General features: G+C 42.6%; 2 protein-coding genes across 6 annotated transcripts in view; both read left to right on the top strand.

Annotated features, from left to right (window-relative positions):
- DNAJC6 (DnaJ heat shock protein family (Hsp40) member C6) overlaps window positions 1-2,342 on the top strand; it is a 59,950-nt gene extending 57,608 nt beyond the window's left edge. For all 3 annotated transcript variants that reach the window (XM_068140832.1, XM_068140831.1, XM_068140830.1), the window contains one exon: window positions 79-2,342. In XM_068140832.1, the coding sequence (XP_067996933.1) occupies window positions 79-180 (102 nt within the window). In that variant the 3' untranslated portion in view covers window positions 181-2,342. The remainder of the gene's footprint in view (window positions 1-78) is intronic.
- Window positions 2,343-4,031: 1,689 nt separating this feature from the next.
- Window positions 4,032-10,154, top strand: LEPROT (leptin receptor overlapping transcript). Of its 3 annotated transcripts, XM_068140838.1 has the most exons (5): window positions 4,032-4,098; window positions 4,273-4,348; window positions 5,084-5,270; window positions 6,445-6,608; window positions 9,684-10,154. In XM_068140838.1, the coding sequence occupies exons 1-4, from the start codon at window positions 4,083-4,085 to the stop codon at window positions 6,559-6,561; spliced, it is 396 nt and encodes a 131-aa protein (XP_067996939.1). In that variant the 5' UTR covers window positions 4,032-4,082; the 3' UTR covers window positions 6,562-6,608; window positions 9,684-10,154. The 3 variants fall into 3 exon arrangements, with proteins under 3 accessions (XP_067996939.1, XP_067996938.1, XP_067996940.1); XM_068140837.1 differs by having other exon boundaries at window positions 6,445-10,154; XM_068140839.1 differs by lacking the exons at window positions 6,445-6,608; window positions 9,684-10,154 and adding an exon at window positions 6,135-6,431.
- Window positions 10,155-18,470: the final 8,316 nt, after the last annotated feature.

Below are 18,470 nucleotides of genomic sequence, written 5' to 3' on the forward strand. Positions count from 1 at the left end.
GAATAGTGCAGCAGCTACATCAGATTGTTGTGGTCTGATTTTATAGATGTGACATGCCTCTTTCTGTTTTTATTCCAGGCTACTGGGCAGCCATATGAACAATATGCAAAGATGATATTTATGGAGCTAAATGATGCTTGGTCAGAATTTGAAAACCAAGGACAAAAACCCTTGTATTAGGTACTTTCTCTGTCTCCACTACAGACATGTGCTAGTCCTTATATAGTCTCTTGTCTCAAATGTCACAGATCAACCAAACTCTGCCTGGAAATTCTGAAGTTTCAGACAACTAAGAGCCTAATACTTATCATGAAGAACGAGAGAGAGGTTTCTTTATACCTGTATCATGAATCCTGAGCTCAGAGGAACTTTATCCCCCTGGCCAGCTGTGTGAGAGCCATGGGGTTACAGTTTCTTGTAACTTTTGTATTTTTCTTTGGATTCAGGTGGGGCAAGAGAGAGAACACATCCTGGGAAAAGGTGGAGTTGTTCTCTCTCTGACATAATGTAGCTGGTGGATTTTCTACCTTGTTTTGTTTTGGTAATATGTGATATGGCAACACTCGAGTTCAATATCTGGGGGTAAAGCCCCGGCTTTGATGTGCTTTCTTCCTATGTTTGGATCAAACTTTATCGAACTGAAGTGCTCAGCTGTGGTTTAGGCACACTTCTAACAGTCACCATTTGCTGCTTAATTGCTCATTTAGTGTAGTATGATGTCTGAATAGAGGCAAAGCCAAATTCTGGGTTAGATCAGTGTGGCAGCTGACTGCTGCTTGATGCATTAATTCTGTACTTCACCTCATGGTCCAACAGTGAAATGCACAGAAGAAATTCCTCAGCATTATAGAGCAAGTGTCTTTTAAAACAAACAACAAGTAATTGATGTTGAATAGATCTTGTTGGTTTGCTAAGCAGCAGGTATTTTGGGGGAATAGGGAACTGGGGGGTAGGGTGAGTCCATGTTTGTAGAAGTCAGGAATGGGCATGTACTGCATTTCTGTTGAAGTTCTCACCAATAGCTTGAAATCATCAAACAAAAGAAGTATCAACAAACCAAAACTCTGCTGCAAAGTCTTAGAAATCATCCCCGTCTGTAGGTAACAATTCCTCTCCTGAGGATTCACAAGACTTTTGCCAGTCCACTTGTATTCACCTCTATGCCTTTATAAGCTCCAGAGCACTTCTCAAAGGCTCTTGGCAGTATGCAACCTGTTGGAACTTCACTTTTCAGATCATGGAGTACAATCTGTCATGTAGACATCTGTAGGCCGGGTCTGATTTTTGAAGTAAATACAGTGCAAATTGATTATCTTAGAAGTTTATATTGGACCAAAGCAATAATATCATGAGGAAATATCTCTGATGCTAAAGCTGAAGCATCTTTCCCAGTTAAAAAAACAAGTTACACTCTGTACCCCAAATTCTGACATTCTCCTTTTGTAGAGTAATCACAACTAGCAGTTTATTTACCAGCATGTTGTATCTGTATTTGAGCTTGGAAAGGGCAGGTGTGTTCAGAAGGTGGGCAGGAAATCATCTGTATTTACTGCTTAAGGAACATGTTGCCATCTAATGTGAGTCTTTAAAGCTGGTGGTTTTTAAAGACAATCCACTTTGTTGCACTCATGTTTTGCAAGTGGCAAAACTTTTACTGCAAAGACAGTGTGTCAAGGTCCATTGCTTTCTGTATAAAAGTCATCCTTTTGTTGTATCAGTTCATTACTTACTACCATTAATTGAAATGTGAAACCAACACATAGGTCTCCTTTTATATAAAAGACCTTAAGATAATAGTAACAAACTGGATGTTATTTATTAATGTTTTGATCCAGTACGTGCTTGTCTTATTTAAAAGAGATAACTGGAATGTGAATCATGTTCCTGTGATTTGTTGGTTTATTGTTTCTCATTCAACATTTGTAGATATTGTGACCTATGCCTATATAATAAAAAGGATCTCATTACTACAATGTACTTTTTTTAAATGATGAAAACTACATTAGCTTTGTATCAAGTTGTCATGGCACATAACTCTGGATACTCATCCATTCACAAGATCCAAATCATCACTAAACTTTACCAAAAGAAACCCTAACCCCACTTAAGCTTTGATTACTTCCATCCCTAATGTTTTTATGGATGCATGAAAGTATTAGGACATATGTATATCAAAATAGCTAATTAAAAAAATAAATTTAAAAAAATCTTGTCATATCTGGTAGTGACAGAGGTTATCAATGTTCAGGTTTACTGTTTGACTAAATTATTGTAATTTTTGTAAATACAGTATATACTCAATGAAATTGTGACTGGTCTAAAACATTTGTATATACATTAAAAAGCTCAAATTAACATTCAGGTATGTTTTCTGCTTTGGGGGGAGAGGGGGGAAACAATCTTTTACCTTCTTGCTTTGAACGCAGTTCAGCATCGCTCCTCTGAAACACTGGATAAGCAACACCAAATTCATCTATGGTAAATGAAAGCTTCTTTTCTTTTTGTCTACAACATCTTCCATCTATTGCCTTGCTCTAGTGCAGAGTTGGGTGGGACCTATGATAGATATAAAAGTAGCCATAAATAACTTGCTCTAGAGATTATTTTTTTTTTCTCCTAGAGATTTTATTTATTCAAGAGCAAACAAGTTACATGCAGAAGCCAGTCCCCCTACCTATAAGAACTTAATTTAGAGAAAATCTGCAATGCAAAAAGATGGAGCTTTTTGTGCATAAGAGAAAAGCTCTTCAACCCAGTTAAGTGCAGAAGATGGTAACTTAACTTGCACCTATGTTCTCATGTTTATTTTGTAGACGAGTTAAATTCACACTTGTAAGTGGCTTTGGACCTACAAGAGGTACACATTATTAGCAGCTGTACTAAGATGTGTGGTTTTATTGCTTACATCTGCTCTGATGATATATGTAGTGCTTACTAATGGTGGGTTTTCCAAATTAAGGCATTTTAGAAACAGCTTCTCACTTGTTACTCTTATGCTACTACATTTTGGACACCCACAAGTCGAGCAAGTTGGTGAACATAGCAGTGATTTTTACTTGAATCATTTAGGTACTAAGCTTGCTATTAGGCAGTTGCTTTGGCTCTAAATTGCTTAAATTTAATAATGAAAATTGAGGAAAAACAATCTGTATCAGGGGAGATATGAGTGGGCAGATAGCTAAAGGGACTCTGCAACTTCTCCCTCAAAAAGGTAATTCTTGGGCCAAAAAATGGGCTCTTAAAAGTCTAAGGCATAGAGAATCACAGAATCACTTTGGTTTGAGAAGACTTTGAAGATTTTTTTTCAAGTTCAATGATTATTAATTCTACCAAGTCTGGTGCGAAACCACCCTCCCAACACTAATCCTCTGCCTCTCTTCAGCATCTCCAAGGATGGGGATTCAACTGTCTCTCTGGGCAGCCTCTTCCCCTCTTTGACAACCCTTTCATTGAAGAAGTTTCTTATATCCTTACACCTCCCCTGGTGCAGCTTGAGGCCATTTCCTTGTCCTATCTCTCGTTCCTTGTGAGAAGAGATCACCACCCCTCTGACACCAACCTCCTTTTGGGGAGCTGCAGATAGCCAGAAGGTCTTCCCTCAGCCTCCTTTTCTCCAGGCTCAACAACCTCGATTCCCTCAGCCACTCCTCGCAAAACTTGAAAAACTCAGCTGTCTCCTTCTGGCTGTGGATTAGCAGAGTGTGGAAGATGATGCAGCCCCTGAGACAAACTGGCACTTGGGTTCCTTTTTGGGGGGGGTATGAAGAGAAATTTTTCAGGGGAAAAAAAAAAGTCAGAGATTGATGGGTGGGGACTGTCTAAAAACTATGTCTATGCATTTAAGTTGTGACTGTACACACACACATATATATAGCATATATAAACACAGGTAAGTGCGGGTTTGTCTGTAGAGATGCTCAGCACGCTCCCTGAGGCCTATCGGCAGGGCCTGTCACCATGGCGACCGGGCCGCCCCGTCCTGAGGCGGCGCCTCCGCGCCCCTGACGTGTTGCAGGAAAAGGGCGGGCTCCCTGAACCGGAAGTTGGGCGCCGCCACCTCAGCTCGGTTCAGCTCCCAGAACATGGCTGGCGTCAAAGGTACCGAGCGCTCCCGGCCCGCGGGTGGGCAACGGGCTCGGAGCTGCCGCGCGGCAGCTGCCCACCGCGGACGGGGGCCTTTTGAGGAGCAGAGCCTCAGTGGGGTGGGGGATAAGCGGTAATGGGTGAGGGCAGCTCCCACCTTACCCTCCCGCCTCACTTGTGCCGTTGCAGCTCTCGTGGGGCTCTCCTTCAGCGGAGCCATCGGGTTGACGTTCCTCATGCTGGGTTGCGCCCTGGAGTACTACGGGTGAGCGGGTTGGCTTCGTTCCCCTTCTTAGTATTTATTAATTGAGGTGTTAATCTCGTTTAATTGAGCTGTTTGGCTCTGGTTACCTTCCAGTAGTCACCCACTTTCCTTGGAACGTGGTAGTTGGTTGTGATTAAATATCACCTCCTTAGCTATTTCCTTTTAGAAAATGACTGGAAATAGCTCTATGCCTTCTCAGGAAAAGCAGTGTCATTGCTAAACAGTCGTTTTTAACCTCACACGGCTCTTTCCCTTACTTCCCTGTTTCTTTACCCAACCTTTCCACCAGAAGACTCCAGTTGGGATGTTTATTACACTTAAAAATCCAGATGAAGCTATCGAGAGAGCTCACAGATGAGCATGCAAGGGTGTGCCTTCACAATTAGCTTGTTTATACTTCGGGATCCCTCTAATTTGGGAAAACTCGTGGTTCCTGTCCCGCTTGCCTTAGTTTCCTGTTCCCTCTGTGGTGACTTGGTTTTGTGAGGCAGTGGTGGGAATCGAATCAGTGGAGTGATGTAAGTGTAAATTACATTAACTCTTGGTAGTGCGTGAGAGAGTGGATCTTGCTCTATACCAGGCTTTGTGGTTGCTTGTGCAGGGAAAACGAGGTGGTCCAATCATATAAGCCACTTTTCAAAACTTGAACTAATGATTTTTTTCTATATAGAATATGCATTTTATTGAAACATCAATCTAAACAGACTATGTATTTCTTTTCTGCCCCTTTCCCAGTGTGTATTGGCCTCTGTTTGTCTTAATATTTTACTTCATCTGCCCCATTCCTCACTTCATTGCAAAAAGAGTAAGTGATGACAGTGATGCAGCCAGCAGTGCCTGCAGGGAACTGGCATATTTCTTCACAACTGGAATTGTTGTTTCTGCTTTTGGATTTCCTATAATCCTTGCACGAGTGGAAGCGGTAAGTTCTGCTTGCTAGTTTTTAAGATGTCAATTACTGAAGTATTATCTTCAAGTGCACTGTTGCTGTTTGCCTTTCATGTCGTTATCATGCTGTTTCAAGATTCTGATGAAAATGATCACAACTCCTGCTCACTTTCTGTCTGTTAGTGCTGCTTTTTCACCTGACTTGCATGACTGAAAACTTCTCAGCTGGGCTATATTCCATATTTGTTTTGGTTTGATACAGGATATGATCTCCTCCTGCATCTCACATTTCTTTGTCACACCACCCTTCCATATTTTTCTCTCAGAATGTTTGCTTTCTCCATGTAGGATGCTGAAAACTTGGTGACTGGAGTGTATTAGCAGTTAAAAGATAAAAGGCCAAACTTCCAGAGCTGCCCTTCTTGTTTTCAAAGCATTTTTCAAGCTCACACTTTAACCCCTGAAAGTCAGAGCAAATCCTGCTGGCTTCTTTTCTCTTTGCTTTCTGAACTGCTCTTCCCTGGTGAGACTTTGGTCATATTTGTTTTGCAAGGCAAACAACTCTCATCCCGTCTCCCAAACTACCCTCTGATGGTTTGATGTGTTGCGTTATTTTCCTCTTAAATCTTTCAGCTTTGCTTAAGACTTTGTGTGGTTTGGTTTGTTTGTGATGCACAGTTTCCCTGACACTGCAGTTTTTAGTTTGAAGTTGTGGCCCCAGCAGAACCAGAAATGGCCACGGGGGGGACCTCGAATTCATAACTCTATGGTTTAAGAGTAAACATTGCTGATTTGAGTAAACTTGGGCAGACCATTAAAGCTGTTTACCTTTAAGACCACGTTCTGTTTTCCATCCTTGTTACTATCTGAAAGGTGATCTTTATATTTTGTTGCATAGCTATTAAAGGAGAGCACGAATTTCACCACATACTTCAGTCATAGGAAAAAAAAAAAGTTTTAATGATGGCAAGGTAATTATTTTGTTCTAAACCACAGCATTATTAGCCTGTCTGTTGAAATAATAATCTGAGTGGTTGCTAATTGAATAGTTAGTTGCATAAATGGAATTGTTTATTGTTTATCTTTTTATTTTATGCTTTTAGCACCTTTCTGTAGTATTTCTTATAGTTTATCTAATGCATTTAAATAAGTGGCTTGAACCTGTCTCATAAAACCTGCTTTGATTGTTTTATTTCCTTGCGTTTCAGATCAAATGGGGAGCCTGTGGTCTGGTGCTGGCTGGCAATGCAGTCATTTTCCTTACTATTTTAGGCTTTTTTCTTGTGTTTGGTAGAGGAGATGACTTTAGCTGGGAGCAGTGGTAGGACATCGCTCTGGTGCTGGTAATACTTCACAGCATGTATCACCATATGTATCCTCTGTGTGTCTGTATTTGTCTATATGATACCACTTATGTGTCTGCATGCTGAGATGGATGTCTGTGCCTCTGCATGTAGTTTTGCATTGTCAGATCATAACAACATGCTTTGTGAAAGTGCATTTCAGTCAATGGGAAAAGGCCCTTGTGACACCTCTCTGATGTATTCAGTAAAAGTTGGACTCGCCAGCAAATTGTCTCCAAATCAGTTTGCAAAGAAGCTGGTGGAGTTTGTTGTGGTGTTTGTTTGTGTTTTTTTGTTCACTATATATACATTAAGTTTTGGTTTAAACACAGTAGTGTCAGTGATACATGTGATACTGGTGAGCATGCCTCGTGGGATTCTATTTGAGACGGTTAAACATCCAAACAAGATCATCTAGTTCCAATCCTTGTGCCATGGGCAGGGAGGCCTCCAATTTGACCAGGTTGCTCAAGGCCCCATCCAACCTGTCTTTGAACAATTCCAGGCTAGGAGTCTCCACATCTTTTCTGGAAAACTTGTTCCGGTGCTTCACCACCTTCATGGGGAAGAATTTCTTCTTAATGTCTAATGAAAAATCCATCTTCTTCCAGTTTGAAGCCACCACCCCTCATCCTGTCACTCCATGCCCTTGTCAAAAGCCCCCTTCAAGTACTAGAAGGCTGCTCTAAGGTCTCTTTAGAGCCATCACCAGGCTGAACAAACCCAATTCTTTCAGTCTGTCTTCAAAGGGAAGGTGCTTCAGCCCTTGGATCATCTTTGTGGCTTCCTCTGGACCTGCTCCAACAGGTCCATATCCGTTTTGTGTTAGGGGCTCCAGAGTGGGACACAGCACCGCAGGTGGAGTGTCACCAGAGTGGAGATAGGGGAGAAGAGAACAGGCCATCAATATAAAGATTAACCTACTTAATATTGTTCAGCATTTGTCACAAAATTATAAAGATAAATGCAGTGAGTTATCACACAGAACAACAGAATGGTAAGGGTTGGATAGGACCTTGAAAGATCATCCAGTCCAACCCCCCTGCCAGAGCAGGATCACCTAGAGTAGGTCACACAGGAAGATGTCCAGGTGGATTTTGAATGTCTCCAGAGAAGGAGACTCCACAACCTCTCTGAGCAGACTGCTCCAGGGTGCTGTCATTTGACAGGGAAAAAGTTCTTCCTTACATTTACAAGGAACCTTCTATGCTCCAGCTTGTGCTGGGTAGGAATCCTTCCACTTAAAATGTTCATTTAATAAATAATTTCCCTCCAAAGATACTCAGGCTTTGTCTCCACTCAAGACCAGTGGATATATTTTTGGAAGTAATTATTTTAATGCCCCTTTAATGCTTAGAGCTGATATGATTGCCTTGTGAAGGTTCACAGATGGATAAACTATGCTCAGGACACACACAAATCTACTACACAGTGTAGTGTAGTGTGCACCTTGGTGTTCTTGATATGAAATGCCTGAATTGCAAAGAACTGAGTGTTCTGCTGGGTAGGACATTTTATTTCTTCAGTTTAAATTGCTTTTAAAACATACTTTCCAACTCCTATCTTTTTTTTTGTCTGTAAGAAAAGGTTATTGTACTAAATCACTGTGTTTTTACACAGCAATATCCTAGTAAGCATTCACATGATCATGAGTAAACATTCACATAATCACATTTACAAAAGTAAATTTTACTGTTGTCATAACTGACTTAATCCTGCAAATTGTGGTTTGGTAAAATGCATTTTGATGCAGCCCTAACCCTAGAAGATGTCAGTCATCTGCAGGGAGTAAAGGAAGAGACACTTGAGTTTATTCTCTCATAGAAAAATAAGACATACAGAGGTGTTTGCTCCATGAAGTAGGAAACTGAATTCCTGCATAGGGTTTGTTTTACTATCGTAAGTTCCTTAGATCAGGAAGTAGTTGTGTGAGTTAGTTCAGAACTGTGTCAGGAGGTAACAGAATCCACCCTACAGGATGCAGCAGCTTCACCAATGCAGTGTTTTTGGCCCCCTAAGCTACTTGTGTTGCTCTCCAAAATCCTCTCAGTACTCTTGTACCACAAAATGGTGTCCTGTGGGTTGCTGGGCAGAGCAAAAAAAATGTTACGTGAGTGCTCTGATAGTGGGTATAGAAATCATTCTGTGGTCCAAGTGATGTAATATCATTGAAGTATAGCAGGTTTCAGGAAGGTTAATGACTTGTTTTAAATTTCAGCTCTAGGTATGTGTAAGGTGAACAGCTCAGAACAGTGCTGAGGAATGCTGAGTAGCTGTATTTTGTACTGCAGTATGTCTAGGCTGTAAGAGAAGATTCACCAGTTGTTAATCCTCTTTAAAGACATGGCAGGAATGTGCATTTTAAGTAAAATTCTCTTACCATGTCTTCTTCCTGACTTCAGGTGAAATCTGTTGGGCCCTGCTAATTTGTGAAGTGCAGCTCATTATGAAGCAGGTTGTTTAGAGGCAAGGCAGTTTCCACATGCTTTGATTTTTGAAGAAGTTGCTTTTTCTTCCTGTACAAGGACATTCTTCACTCAAGTTAGTGAAGTAAACCTTCATCAATAATACACTGTTCAAGTGTCTGATCCTGTAAATGCCTATTTATCCCCTGTTAAAATACTCCTGTGCTTGCAGGGTTAGATTAATGAGTTTCTTTACTCCTCAGAAATACCAAAGGCTGCAACACTACTCAATGACTGATGAAATTTTGCTTTCAAGACAATGGTGAAAACCAGCAGAGATGATTTTTTCCTCTAAATAGAGAATCCTTGTTTGTAGAATGGTAGTAAACTCTGTGTGTGTGTGTGGCAGGTTGAGCTACAGGCAGTGAATCCATGACAATCTAAAAAGGAGGATTGAGCTGCAGTCTTGAAGTTACTTCTTGAACAAGTTACTCTTTTGTACTTTGATCTCCTTTGATATTGCTGTTGTTGGTGGGTACCTCATGAAACAGCAGATGGAGAGTCAGTGCTTTTTATTTCTTTTGAAGGAGCTCTATGCACTAATCTTTAAGGTGAACTTCATGCAGGCTTTTACTTTGAAATGTTGAACTTCAAAAATCATGTTCAAATCACGGAAATTTTCCTTGACCTCTTTAAAAGTAAATTCTCTTGAATGAGGCTTCGGTATCAAGAACTTCACTCATTCACACAAAGCTGGTGCTTTGATGGCCAGTGCTGGGCATACTGCCCCTGCCTACCAGTAGCAACTGCCTGTGTGGTTTCTCTGAAATGGTTTTCCTCTCTGGAAGTGAATACTGTGTATCCAAAAGTGCCTTAATTTTGAGAGCGTGCTGATCTGGGGAATGCAGCTACATGGCAATATCACTATGTCCTGTGAGCTGAGAATCTGCCACTGCCTTTTATAAAGCTTCCTTCTCAACTAACCATGTTTGCTGTAACTCGGATGCAGTGCAGCTTTTGTAAACACTGGTTTTTATTTGCTGTGACTGCCAGGTTCTTGAGATGATGGAGTGTTAAAACATGGACATTAAAATGTATTCTACTTTTCTTTTTGAAGTGTCTAATGAAAGTGACTTTTTGAAGTGTCTAATAAACACATCCCATGCTCAAGTATTTGTCTGTCTTAAATTTCAAGAGGTGACAACATGCTTTGGTGTGAGAGGGAAAGTAAAACACATGCTCTCCATCATTTACCACCAGTCCTGGCTCGCCAGAGAGGTCCCAGATGACTGGAAACTGGCCGATGTGATGCCCATCCACAAGAAGGGCTGGGTGGATGAACCTGCAAACTACAGGCCTGTCAGTCTGACCTCAGTGCCAGGCAAGATTATGGAGCAGATCATCTTGGGGGCAATCACAGTGCACCTGCAGGATGGCTAAGGGATCAGGCCAAGCCAACATGGATTTAGGAGGTGCAGGTCCTGCCTGACCAGCCTGATCTCCTTCTATGATCAGGTGACCCACCTGATGGATGTGGGGAAAGCTGTGGATGTAGTCTACCTGGAGTTCACAAGGCCTCTGACACCATCCCCCACAGCAAACTCCTGGCCAAGCTGTCAGCCCATGGCTTGGACAGCAGCACTCTGTGCTGGGTCAGGAACTGGCTGGAGGGCTGAGCCCAGAGAGTGGTGGTGAATGGTGCCACATCCAGCTGGCAGCCAGTCACTAGTGGTGTCCCCCAGGGATCAGTGTTAGGCCCAATCCTATTCAATATCTTTATTTACGATCTGGACAAGGGGATTGAGTCCACCACTAGTAAGTTTGCAGACAACAGCAAGTTGGGAGCAGGTGTGGATTGGTTAGAGGGTAGGAGAGCTCTGCAGAGGGACCTTGACAGGCTGGACAGATGGGCAGAGTCCAACATGATGGCATTCAACAAGTCCAAGTGCCAGGTGCTGCACTTTGCCCACAACAACCCCATGCAGAGCTACAGACTGGGGTCAGAGTGGCTGGAGATCAGCCAGGAAGAAAGGGACCTGGGGGTACTGATTGACAGCTGGCTGAACATGAGCCAACAGTGTGCCCAGGCAGCCAAGAAGTCCAATGGCATCCTGGCCTGCATCAGAAATAGTGTGGCCAGCAGGAGCAGGAAAGTCATTGTGCCCCTGTACTCAGCATTGGTTAGGCCACACCTTGAGTCCTGTGTCCAGTTCTGGGCCCCTCAATTTAAAAAGGATATTGAGACACTTGAACATGTCCAGAGAAGGGCAACGAGGCTGGGGAGAGGCCTCGAGCACAAGCCCTATGAGGAGAGGCTGAGGGAGCTGGGGTTGCTTAGCCTGGAGAAGGGGAGGCTCAGGGGAGACCTTATTGCTGTCTACAGCTACCTGAAGGGAGGTTGTAGCCAGGTGGGTGTTGGTCTCTTCTCCCAGGCAACCAGCACCAGAATAAGAGGACACAGTGTCAAACTGTAGCAGGGGAAGTTTAGGCTGGAGATGAGGAGAAAGTTCTTCCCAGAAAGAGTGATTGGCCATTGGAATGTGCTGCCCAGGGAAGTGGTGGAGTCACTGTTTCTGGAGGTGTTCAAGAGGGGATTGGATGTGGCACTTGAAGCTATGGTTTAGTTAGTCATGAGATGTTGGGTGATAGGTTGGACTTGATGATCTCTAGGGTCTTTTCCAACCTTATTGATTCTATGATCTCCCTGGCCAGCCTGTTCCAATCTTTGAGAACCCTTTCAGTGAAGAAGTTTCTTCTCATATCCACTCTAAAGCTCCTCTGGTGTCTTCAGTCCTTTAGAAGCCTGTAACCTTCTTAGTCACAACCTTGGGTGACTTTCTGAAAACTTTGAAGAGACTTTAATCCCATGAAAGGATTGTCGAGCTCATTAATACCCAGGAGTTAACCAAACAAACTTGTCCTCGTAAGCCACATGCAGATTTTTTATTGTTAAACAGAAAATTATGCAAAGCTCCAAGATGTTCTTTCTAACCCTCATCTCAGTTGTTAGCACAGCGTGACTTGTAAGGCACTACATCATTGACTCTGCAGGGTTTGTTTCTGGTCTGTGATAATGGACAAAAAGTTTATTTCATTAAGCTAGATGCAGCCAAAGTGCTAATGACTAACTGATTTGTTCAAGTGGCCCCTGCAAATACATGACCAGTATGTACTGGAGGGCTTCACAGGGATGTGTTTCTTGATAAAATAGAGAATAGTTTGCTTTGGAAGAGACTTTAAAGGTCAACTAGTTCCAATGCCCCTGCCACAAGCAGGAACACCTCCTACTAGACCAGGTTTCTCAAGGCCTCATCCCACCCGGCTTGACACTTCCAGGGCTGGGACCTCCACAACTTCTCTGGATAACCTCTGGGTGCCTCACCACTCTCATGGGAAAGAATTTCTTCCTAATGTCTAAACAATAATTCTATGGAAGGAAGCAGTGACTGGTAAATTGTCATCAAATTTTAAAGACAGTGGACGCTTGAAGAGGAACATTTTCTGCAGTGGCTTGTGTCCTAAGTTAACACAGCTCACTCTGGGGCCAGTCACCTTAAGCCAATACAGCCTGTTTCTTTATTCACCTCTTTTTATTCTTTATGTTGAGGTTTATTTCAGCTGTGTCTCTGGGTTATTTCCAGAAGTTGGTTACTGTTGGTTTTGCCCCATGAGGAGCACTTCATCTGGAGGTACTTCACTTCACTTCTTTTTGTAGAGTTTCACTACTTCACTTCTTTTTGTAGAGTTACCACTTCTAGATTTTAACAAATATTCTGAATCCTGCTTCTTTCTAATGGCTCCTTCTAAATGGAGTGGTTGCTTGTTCCCTGCTGTCTCTCCCATGTCTGCATGTGCAGGTGGCTTTCTTCCTGCTGTCACTCAACACTTGGAGGTTCTTCCAGTCATCTGTGAAGCAGATACGCTGGGGAGAGCACAGGGATTATAAAAATGTGCTATTTTTCCCCAGAAAATCCTTTGGCCACAGGAGGAAGTGTGTTTTCAAGGTAAGACTTCAAGGTAACACTTTATAACATTACCTATTAATATGAAGAATTCCAAGTATGTATTTTTCCAGTAGTTCTCCAGGTGTCCTGATCTGAATCCCTGATGGGTTGTGACCTGTAACAGCTGACCTGCCTGGTTCAGTGGTGGAAGCTGCCTGTGTTACACTGTATTTCTGATTGCATGCTTCCCTGGGGAATGCTGATAAAACAGCTGCTGGCTGTGGAGTTTGAAAAACTGCACCCCAAACATACATAAAGGCCCCCAAAATCATATGAAACTCATAAGTGGGGAATCTTTGTTCTCTGAGCTCGAGGCAAAAAGGGAAGTTCATAGAATCATGGAATGGTTTGGGTCAGAAGGGACCTTAAAGATCACCTGGTTCCAGCTCCTCTGATATGGGCAGGGACACCTTCCACTAGCCCAGGTTGCTCAAGGCCTCATCCAGCCTGCCCTTGAACACTTCCAGGGAGGAGGCATCCAAACCTCCCTGAGCAACCTGTTCCAATGTCTCACTACCCTAACTGAAAAGAATTTCTTCCTCATCTTCAGGTTAAATCTCCCCTCTTCCAGTTTGAATCCATTCCCTCTCATCCTGTCACTACAAGCCTGGAAATGAAGTCCCTCCCCAGATTTCATGAAGGCCCCCTTCAGGTACTGGAAGGCCACAAGGTCTTTCTGGAGCCTTCTCCAGGCTGAACAATCCCAACTCTCTCAGCCTGTCCCTATAGGAGAGGTGCTCCAACTCTCTGATCATTTTTGTGTCCCTTCTCTGGACCCGCTCCATCAGTTCAACGTCCCTGTGTTGGGATCACCAGAACTGGGCACAGTATTCCAGGCAAGGTCTCATGGGAGCAGAGCAGAGGGGCAGAATCACTTCCCTCATCCTGCTGGTCACAATTCTTTTGATTCAGCCCAGGACATGGTTGGTGACCTGGGCTGCAAGCCTACTTGCCTCAGTAGGTTCAGGAGGTTAGCTGAGGCTATTCATATGTGTATGAACTGTGGGTTTATCATCTGCTTTGAGCATTGGTGGACTGGATCATGTTGGAGGTCTTTTCTAACCTTAATGATTCCATGATTTTCCAGTATAGTGGCTAAGCTGCTTTCAGCTTTTTGGCCAGTGTGAATAAATGACAGCTGCTGCTTGGATGTTTTGGTTTGCTTGAGGACCTGGGGAGAAGTTAAACAGTCTTTATCGTGCTTGGAATGAAAGGATTGATCATGACATTTAAATGTGTCACTTACCCGGTTTGTGACTCTTTGATCTGGGCTTGTGATTGTGTTATTCATTTCATTCCAGCCTCAAACTGGTATTTCACAACACAATGGGAGCTTTTGTGACCAATCTCCCATCTTCAAAAAGAAAAAAAGTCTTTGCACAACACAGAAACAAAAGCTGCAATAGTTGTGACTTACTGGCTAGGGATCAAGTTCTCTCTTTTTGAAGCTAGTTGGGAAGGAGAGAGGATAGAGGCCTGATCCCATTAGATGCTGAAATCCTCAGTGTCTGAGGGCAGTGTGTGAGCGTGCTCATGAGTCACTTGTGTGCCACAGACTGTCCCTCTTGTCTCAGCCTCTGTTTCTTCTGGCTCTGCTGTGCAGGATGCAGGGGGGCGAGGGAGGATGGTGTTGGCCACAGAGATCCATCTGCCTGTACTCCCAACAGCAGGCACTTTACTCCAGGAGAGGATTCAACAGCTTGTCCTTGTTTCTAGTAACAAGGCTCAGTGTCACCCTGCAGGGCCAAGTTTCCTTGGTAGCCTGTCTTTTTATTTTTTTCTAACTAAATAATTGCTAATTATTGTGATGAGACATTAGGATGTTTCAAACAACTCCATGCTGATAAAAGAGAGAACTCTACTCTTAGTTTAATTTTAAATTAGGGAGAAGTGTGAAGTGTTTCCCATGTGCATATATAGAGTGAATTTTACCTTTTGAAGCAGATAATACAAAGTCATAATATCTTAGGCAAGCCAGAGCATGATATTGCTTAATAAATCTCTTAATCGCTAAACAGATCCTCACGAGAAACAATTTCCCAATGAACAGTCATTACCTGCAAGTCTCCTAAGTGAAAAATTAATTGAGATTCAGCAAATGTCCTCTATTCAGATTGTTCAAACCTCTTTAGATCCCTTTAGATTCGTGCAGGTGTCCCCTCTTTTTCAGTGCTTGTGCTCCATCATTAATCTATTCTCTTCGTCAGTTCTTAGTCCTTTCCCCCCAGGGCCCAGCCCTCCAAGGAAAGCACAGAAGGTCCTAACTCCAAAAACTTGTTGAGCTGCAGTTCTGCCCTGACTCCAGCCCTCATCCTAACTCTTGGTGTGGCTCAGAAGACTATCACCTCACTTGCATAACTCCAGCCACATAGGAGGTCCCCTCCCTGCTCCACATGTGCAGAGGGAGGTTTAGATTGGATATTAAGAAGAATATCTTTACTTAAAGAGTGGTCAGGCATTGAACAGGCTGCCCAGGGAGGTGGTGAAATCACCATCCCTAAAGGTGTTCAAGAAATATGTGGAGATGGCACTTTGGGACATGGTTTAATGGCCATGGTGGTCCTAAAGGTCTCTTCCAACTGAATCAATTCTATGATTCTATTCTATGGTTTTAGTTGCAGTTCCATTCAGAACAGAACCAACCCAAAGCAACCCTCTCCCAGCTGCTGGCAGTTCCAAGTTCTCCAGAATAAGAGAGTGAATGCCAAGCTCCCACAGCTGGTAATTGCAACCAGTCCTTCTTTCTCTGCCCTGGTGGGACTGAGCTACTGTCAGCTCTGTCAGTTGTGCCAAAAGCAAGACACATGTTCAAAACAACTTAAGAAATATTGATTTATGGATAGTATTAACAGGCTGGAAAGAGAGGCAAGCAAGTGGCAATTTAGAAAAAACTGTGTCATAAAACTTGACTTGTTCTGGATGTGAATTGGTGGCTCCAACTTACAATTTGTAGTTACTTGCTTCTTTTGTTTAACAGAAAGAGACTAAAAATACTGCATGTTTTCCTGTAAGCACTGACTTTCTCAAATGCACCAAGAAACCATTCTGAGATGACACTTTCTTTAACCAGAACCAGCTTGGGCTTTTATAGTTCCTCCTTTTGTCTGCTACTCTCTTGATTGTCTTTGCCTCATTTTTACTCATTTGCCTTTTGGTGTTTTTGCTATTAAAACCCAGGATTTGTTGTGTAGCTTGTTATAGCCATGTGGATATAAAAATCCCTACAGTTACCTTTTTTTTTAGCTTGGCCTTGGATTTGAGAGCTGCACAGGAGTCTGTGTTGAGGTGCTGAATGCTGAGTCCTGTTGTTGTGGTCACTTTTCTGTCAGAGACTAAGGAACCACAAGGCGTGGGTAGAAGACACAGTTTATTACCCAGAAGATCCATTGGGATAAAATAAGGATTGTCCAGAATCTCTTTTTAGATGTGGTAAAACTAGGCAAAACAAATATACCTTGAGATTAAGTCCTTATTTCAACAGAAATTAGCACATCTCTTAAAGAATGTGCCATATTAATATATTAATAATGCCTGCCATAAATCCAGCATTAGAATCACAGACTTGCAGAATTCTTTTGGTTGGAAAAGACCTCCAAGACCATCATGTCCAACCTTCAACCCAACACCACTATGGCTATTAAACCATGTCCCAAAAGTGCCATGTCCACACATTTCTTGAATACCTCCGGGTATGGAGACTCCACCACCTCTCTGGGCAACCTTTTCCAATACCAGGCAGGGCTGGGAATCACTGTATCATTAGCCTTTCTAGAGTACAACTCGTGCAGCAGAAGTGTCTAGGTTATATCACAGAATCACAGTTTGGGTTGGAAGAGACCTTTAAAAGTCATCTAGTGCAGTCAGCAGGGACATCTTCAGCCAGCTCAGGTTCACATGATCATTATTCAGGCTCACTAGCTCATTATTCACATTAATGTTGTGTGTGGTGGCTTTTGAGGTCTTTATGAAATACAAAAACCTGATTTATAATTCATAGAATCCTAGAATGGTTGAAGTTGGGCTGGACCTTAAAAATCATCTGGTTCCAACTCTCCTGCCATGGGCAGGGACATCTTTCATTGGACCAGGTTGCTCAAGGCCTCATCCAGCCTGCCCTTGAACACTTCCAGGGAGGGGGCATCCACAACCTCCCTGGGCAACCTGTTCCAGTGTCTCACCACCCTAACTGAAAAGAATTTCTTCCTCATCTTCAGACTAAATCTCCCCTCTTCCAGCTTCAATCCATTCCCTCTTGTCCTATCCCTACAAGCCCTTGTAAAAAATCCTCTCCTGGCTTTCTTGCAAATATTCCTACTCAGGTAGTTTTTATGATTTGCTATGTCTCACTTTGCAAAGTTTGTTCAAAAATGGTTTCTCAAACTTTTCAGGCTGGAAAGTGTTTTTGACACGTATACTTCTGATTTGGTAGCAAAAATGGCCCTATTAACTTAATTATGGTTTAATTTTCTTAGACAATGAATGCTCTGATAAGTGATGGCTGTCATAGTTACTGACAGCAGTGATGTCTATACATTCTCCTGTTTCTTTAGTGACAAGAAGGAATAACCTGAGAGACAGAAATAAACATGGGACCATGGAATCATAGTATGCTTTAGGTTAAAAAGGACCTTTCAAGGTTACTTATTCAAACCCCACTGCAGTAAGCAGGGACATCTGCAACTAGAGCAGGTTGCTCAGACCCCCAAAGAACCTGCAATAGATCCAGGGATGGGGAATCTACCACCTCTCTGGGCAACTTGAAGCAATGTCTCAATATCTTCAGTGTAAAAAATGTATCACTGTATCTAGTCTAAATCTCCCTCTTTCAGTTCAAACCATCACCCCTTGTCCTGTCACAACAGGCCCTGCTTAAAAGTCTGTCCTCAGCTTTCTTCTTGCCTCTTTTAGTTCCTGAAAGGCCAACAAATGTTCTCCTTGCAGCCTTTTCTTCTCCATGCTGAACAACCCCAACTCCATCAGTCTGAAGTTAACATGAACTTCAGTTTGGTGTCTTGTTAACAAATAGATCCCAAACTTTATGATTCTTTGTAAAAGGCTTTAGGGAAGTAAGTCAAAGGGTGAACTCATCATTCTTCCATGTATTTGCCTGACATTTAAGTGCTGTTTTTATTGCTCACTGCTCTTCCCAGTGAAGGTTTCAGATATTCTAAGTTACTGAAACTAATTGCATTCTCTTCATTCAATCTCTGCTGTAACATGCATGTAATGAGGAAGCCTGTAGGTAAACTCATTATGAGGATGTGTCAATACCTGTTTTCCTGTAGCACTTGAAATAATCAGGTTAACCTGATAGCATTTCCATGGCCCTCAGAAAACTTCTAAATGTCACAGATGGGCCATTCCTTATTACTCTTATTTTTCTTTGCAGACTGAGTGTGGGAACAGGATTGAGGCTAGTTTGTTGCCAATTAAGCATCAAAAGCTCCTGCCCAAAATGAAAACTTTTTCAACTTCAATGATC

Source organism: Melanerpes formicivorus, unplaced genomic scaffold (assembly GCF_026170545.1).
Source record: "Melanerpes formicivorus ecotype bairdi unplaced genomic scaffold, bMelFor1.0.p_v2 SCAF_7, whole genome shotgun sequence".
NCBI lineage: Eukaryota > Metazoa > Chordata > Aves > Piciformes > Picidae > Melanerpes > Melanerpes formicivorus.

Excerpts from the sequence above, each read along its gene's own strand:
- LEPROT (XM_068140837.1), top strand. Across the intron at positions 4,349-5,083 it reads TGCGCCCTGGAGTACTACGG|TGTGTATTGGCCTCTGTTTG; the intron begins GTGAGCGGGTTG and ends CCCCTTTCCCAG. Across the intron at positions 5,271-6,444 it reads TCCTTGCACGAGTGGAAGCG|ATCAAATGGGGAGCCTGTGG; the intron begins GTAAGTTCTGCT and ends CTTGCGTTTCAG.